This window comes from Hippichthys cyanospilos, chromosome 5 (genome assembly GCF_059441005.1).
Source record: "Hippichthys cyanospilos isolate Australia breed blue-spotted pipefish chromosome 5, RoL_Hcya_1.0, whole genome shotgun sequence".
In the NCBI taxonomy this organism is placed as follows: Eukaryota; Metazoa; Chordata; class Actinopteri; order Syngnathiformes; family Syngnathidae; genus Hippichthys; species Hippichthys cyanospilos.
The window spans coordinates 5,539,851-5,545,850 of record NC_142373.1 but is presented as its reverse complement, the minus strand read 5'-3'; the positions used below and the strand labels follow the sequence as shown (position 1 = coordinate 5,545,850).

At 38.6% G+C, this 6,000-nt stretch overlaps 1 protein-coding gene across 1 annotated transcript in view; it reads right to left on the bottom strand.

Annotated features, from left to right (window-relative positions):
• The window catches only part of slc10a2 (solute carrier family 10 member 2), a 10,921-nt gene extending 6,452 nt beyond the window's left edge, over positions 1-4,469 (bottom strand). Inside the window, exons 1-4 of the mRNA XM_088415105.1 lie at positions 2,569-4,469; positions 2,249-2,367; positions 1,977-2,065; positions 1,710-1,885 (exon numbers count right to left, since the gene is read on the bottom strand). Coding sequence (XP_088271231.1) covers positions 1,710-1,885; positions 1,977-2,065; positions 2,249-2,367; positions 2,569-2,966 — 782 coding nt within the window. The 5' untranslated portion in view covers positions 2,967-4,469. The remainder of the gene's footprint in view (positions 1-1,709; positions 1,886-1,976; positions 2,066-2,248; positions 2,368-2,568) is intronic.
• Between the last annotated feature and the right edge of the window lie 1,531 nt (positions 4,470-6,000).

Genomic DNA, 6,000 nt, shown 5'->3' with positions numbered 1-6,000 from the left:
AAAGTATAAACATAATTTGAGTCTGGAATTACAATATAATTTATTTTAAGTGAAGTAATACTGTTTCTTTTGCTATTGTGCTTCTCCAAAGCAAAACATAGCTGGACATTTTTTCCCCAACTCCAAAAGCTTTGGACCCTCCAAAAGCAACTTTTGCTAAATCCATATATAAACTCTCTACTAGGCAACCAGTTGAGGGTGTCCCCACCTATTGCCCTAAGACAGCTGGGATAGGCACCAGCAAGCCTGTGTGAGGAGAAGCGGTGAAAAAATGGATGAATGGAAAGGTCTCTCACCATGTCTTTAACCAGATCATTAAAACAAAAACAAAAAAACAAACACTTTTTTAGAAAAGTAAACTGTCGTTTAAATTCCAATAAACATATGCATTATTTTGTCATTGTTTGGAGCCCTCCAACTGGATAGAATAACTTGGTGATCAGAAAAAGGAACATAAGTGTATGAGCGGTTTGAAACTAAATGTAATCTTGATGTGATATTAGCCAAAGGTCAATACTGGATTTAGCAGAACTATTCGCATTACTCCAACTAAATTTTTCTGATCAGTGTATAAGAACCTGCAGATATCTATTACTGACAATTCTTTGCGGTACTCAGCGAAGCGGATGTTCAAGTTCTTAAGAATGTCCGCATTGGATACCCGCTCCTTTTCTTTCCTCTCCACAGGAAAATGGCAGAATTCCTTAGGTTTACACCTTAAAGATGGCGTTTGAGGCAGAGGTGTACATAAATTGGAGAATTCTGTTTTGTTCATGTCCACCATCAGTCCACCTAACTTAGAATTCTACTTGCATTTGTTGTCTCTCTTACTTTTGTTTCCATGTGACATCTCGAAGCAGGAGTAGCTAACTTTGTAAGTTAAGCAACTTCGCCAAATAGGTTTTCCAAAATTATTTTTTTGACAGTGTAAATGTTTTCTTCTTTTTTTGCATAGCAAAAAGTCCTCAAAAAAAAAGAAGCTATCCTTTAAAATTAACCTGCTTTAAGTCCTAAAAGTCATTTACAAAAGGGAACTGCATCAATATTCCCAAGCTCAAAAGATGTACCCACACTGGGCACCACCTTGCTTGTCCCCGACATGCGGATTGATTTACTATGCCTGGCAGCTTGGGGTGATGTCATTCATCAGAAGACAGCAATTAGCATGAGATTGTGCACAGACCGGATGTCGTGTCTTGTGAAGAGTCAAAATCATGCGGATGAAGAGTTGTATTCAAAATACTTGCCATCTGCAAGTTTCCAATTTGCAGTCAGGAAAAAAATTCAAACACGCACAATTTAGAGTTTGGACTTACAAGACGACAATCCAAACTCAACACAATTTAAAGGTTAAACAAACATACAAACAGTTAAACACGCATATCGTCCTTTTGACCGAGATCTTTTCGAACATGAGCACCATCCATCGCGAGTCTGTAAGGCTAGCAAGCGTGCGTTTTTGTATATGTACATAGGTGTAACCCTATAGTTGAGATAGGGTTCCCTTTTGTGAGGGCTATTAATAAAATCATCATTAAGAAAATAAATTAGTCATGAATATCTAACTGATCAGCATAACTCAGCATGTTAAACTCAGCATGTTAAAAGATTAAAACCTTGCTATCTTGTTATCCATTATTATCCCCATTAAGCAGGTTACAACCATTATGGTAACATTTTGAAATGGTTTGTATCAACCATCACCTTACCTGTACCATGGTTGACCCACAAAGCGAGCAAGGAGGAAACCCAACCCAAAACCAATAAAGGGGTAGATAGTTCCAATTATCCAAAGGGAGGGTGCAATAGTCCAAGAAGACTGGTAAAGAATTCCTCCAACCACAGCAATAATGATAATGAGGCCAAAGCCTGTAATGGACCCAACCTGGAGAGAACAAAAACAGTACTGTATTGCGAAAAGGACACTTTGTGGATGTATTTGGCCAACAAGACTATAGCTCAGTGCCAATTCTTACCTTGAGGATCTTCTTAGCCAAGTGGGGCCATCTGCGTTTAAAGTACATTCCCACAGTGATTGGGACTAGGAGTGCCACAAGAGTGATACCTGAAATAAGACAAATTATATGTCTTCCTAATTCTCTGTTTATGTAGGCTGACACAGCACAAATAAATGAGTGAAATTAAGATAACTCCTGCGTCTTAACCCATGCACAATTAAATAAAAATTGCTCTAGAAATTATTTGTTAAGATCCGTCTACTAGTAATAAACATAAGTTGGATATTTACCAATACTGTCGTAAGGGATTTGGATAGTGTCTGAAGACGTCCAAATGGATGTGTATATAAGCAGGCAGAGTGGCATCATTCCCAAGGCCAGGATGGAGGAGCAGGCTGTCATACTGATACTGAAGAGAAGGAAATTAAAAGCTACTGTACACCCACCCATCTCTGACTACGTTTTGTTGTAGAAGTACAAAAGTGTGATTGTGATTACTAACAATTGGGTCGCATGTTACCATGGAGTAATGTACCTAAAGATTGAGTCCGCTGATATACTGTAGCAGCAACTCACTCTACACTATCTAATAAACCAGATAGCTTCTTACCTTAGGTCCATGTCTCCATCCAGCCAGTAGCAGATAATATTGGAACCAGAACCTCCAGGACAGCAACCCATGATAATAATGACAATAGCCTGAACAGGCAGCACATTAAAGGCAAGTGACAAAGCAAAAGCAGTAAAAGGCATGATGCCAAACTGGCAGAGGAACCCAATAACGATGCCCCAGGGTCTCTTCAGGTGCCCCCAAAGTTTTTGGGCATCTACAGTGCAGCCCATTGAAAACATGACCATGGCCAGCATAATGGTGAGCACAGTGCTCAACACTAAACTCAGTGTTGCATTAAAGTCAGTGGTTGGAGTAAGGCAGTTGGTACCAGAACAGATTGTGGCCTCAGGGAGGCAGACGGCAAATTCACCAGTTGTTTCCTTGAATGGAGACATTTTGGGGGAAAAAAAATGTGATGTCAGAAGATAGTTGTCCGTGGCCAGTTATCTTTGAAACCCAAGTGGATGCGTGTCCTCGAGAGCTCCTAGTGCAGAAATTCCACAGGGCTAAAACCTTTTCTATCTGTTATCCAATAAGATGATGATAACCAAACTGTTCAGCCCACTGCTCTTAATGCTCTGCTGGTAACTGCCAAATAGTGGGTAGGAAAATTGCAAGGAAAAAAATTAACCACTGTTATGTTTTATGGGGTCAGTGTTCAAAGCATGTGAATATAAAAGAACCATTTTTGAAATGTGATTGCGCCATTGTTCTTTTAAATGCTCTTTGGCCTCTTTAAACTTTATAGACAGTTAAATTATGAATGACGATGTCCTTTGAATTTAAAAGAGATTATGCTGTGCTTGTCCTCAATAGAGCCCACTTTATATGCACAAACAAGGACCACATATAAAATGTTTTATGGTGTTGTTAAGTGATGACAATTTAAAGTCATATACAAAATGCTCTGACATAAACAGTACAGAAATATTATTGCAAAGCTGGCAATCATTGGAGTAACTCGACTGCATATGCATTTCAGTACTGAGGGTTCAAACAGTGCATGGCCGTAAATATGTGAAGACCTGTCTGTCAGACATTTCATTAACTACTGAGGACCCATGGGTGAAGATAGTTATTGCACATTTAGCACCATGAGTAAATAACAAAAACTGATGGAGCCCAGGGGCATTAAAAGCTAAACAAACGCGGCGGCAGGTGTTAGTACCAAACTTCAATGGTGTTGTATAAGTATATACAAGGGGTCCTCGGGTTACGACAGTCTCGACTTAAGACGTTTCGAGGTTACAAACGTGCAGTAAACGATTGGCCATCACCATGGAAGTGGAATTAGATATTATGAAACACCAAAGAACAAGTTTCTGTGCGCAAGAGAGACCGTTTGAGTGCTATGTTCCGTTTTTTGGGTTTTGTTGATGTAATAAAAGTGACGGTTGAGATTGACCCTGCTTCCCCGCTGCCATTCTTGCCGGCCGCGGGTACATCCGCACAGGCTGTCACAGAATGAAGCACACCCACTCACCGGGGCAAAAATGGCCGCCGCGCTGTTTCTGGTTGCACGGCCCTTCAAAACAAAATTCTCAAGACAACAAGAGTTCAAAATAAAATGCGGTGCAAGAATAAAGTTTATCCAACGAAATGAGGGCAAAAGGGGCAGAACAATAGTATAATACTTTACAATACAGTACGTAATGATCTATATATATTTATTATTTTTTAGTTATTATTTGTATGGTGTTCCGACTTACACTGGAATTAGGGTTACACCGTGTCTTAAGAACGGACCAAGTCAAGGACCCACTGTATACATATTTTTTTGGGTCATCTTCTGACCAATAACCACCCATTTTCTATAGCACATGTCCTTTTTTTGAGGATGCAGGTGAGATGGAGCCTGTCCAAGATGGCTTTGTCCAAGAATCAGGAGGCATGGTACACCCTGGAATAGTACACTGGAATCTCAACCTCACAGCACTTAAAACATAGAATTATAATAGAATTATAATAACTATATTGAAAGTCAATTTCATTTCAAGTTCAATTTTACTATATACTGTATATATATCTATCTATCTATATATATATATATATATATATATATATATATATATATATATATATATATATATATATTTATGTTTAATTGTATTCATAAAATTATTCTCCATATTCTTTTCATTTCGTGTTATATCTATTTGGTTACGCTCTTTCTAGTGTTGTCGTTATAAATTTGAGATTTTAGCCACTTAGAAGTCAGCAACTTTTGTCGCTAGTCTATGTGATCTGCCTTTGCCAGAAGCCAGGGCATTCGCATCAATAGGGCGTGGGCTTCTGCACAAGCGCAGATGGACATGTGAGCGGCCCATATAACTAAATAGACAGCTGTTATAGCCAACCGAGTCATAAGATTGCCATCTAGAGGCCTCACGTTGAGCACGATGTGAGTGGATGCTCACTGCAGGAAGGCGGTGCAATGCTCAACAAGCAAGCTACGCGGATATTACTTTAGAGGCTCAGCGTAACTTGGCCATATTTCTGACTGGGCTACCAGGGGCGTGAGCAAACCCTGGCAAATAGTTCTGCTGGGAATGCCTTTGGTTTGAAAAGGATCGATTTGGTGTTTGGAGCTTCACTGGAGTTGCAAACTTCAATTGGTTAAGGCAGCAACGAGACACCAAAGCAAGGCTGGACACACACACTACACGCTTTTAAAAACTTTATGGGGACACCCTAGTAGATACACTTTACATCTCAGTGCCAAGAGAAATAGAAATCCATAATGAAAAGGCTAAGATAAATCGGGAGATATTGAAAAGACTGATCAATTGTGACCGCCATTTGTTTTGGTGAGTGCAAGCCTTTTTTTTATTTATTGTTTCATTTTTAATATATTTGTGATATTTTAATGAGTTCATATTCAATTAATAGTTAAGAAATGAATTGATGTTCTTATATTAAACTGCGATTTGTAATTTGTAATTCACAAAATTTTGTGGATATTTATTTTAAATTATTTTAAATTTTTTCAAAGTTTTGACAGCATCACATCTCAGGTTTTACTGGCTGATGTGGGTTTATTGACGCTTATAAGTTCCAGAAAATAGCCTGTGAAGCCCAGTAATGCGTATGTGTGCGCATGAGGGGTATTTTTTCGCGAGTCTGACATGATCACCTAACTATGAAATGCACAGACCACCACTGATTTCACCACTGATTTTATATATGATACGGGTGCGCATGATCACCTAATTATGAAATGCACAGACCGCCACTGATTTTATATATATATATATGGCGGTCTGTGCATTTCATGATTAGGTGATTATATATATATATATATATATATATATATATATATATATATATATATATGGTCTGTGCATTTCATAATTAGGTGATCATGCGCACCCGTATCATGTACACAGGCTTTTCTTCAGAGCATTTAAACATCAATAAACCTACATCACA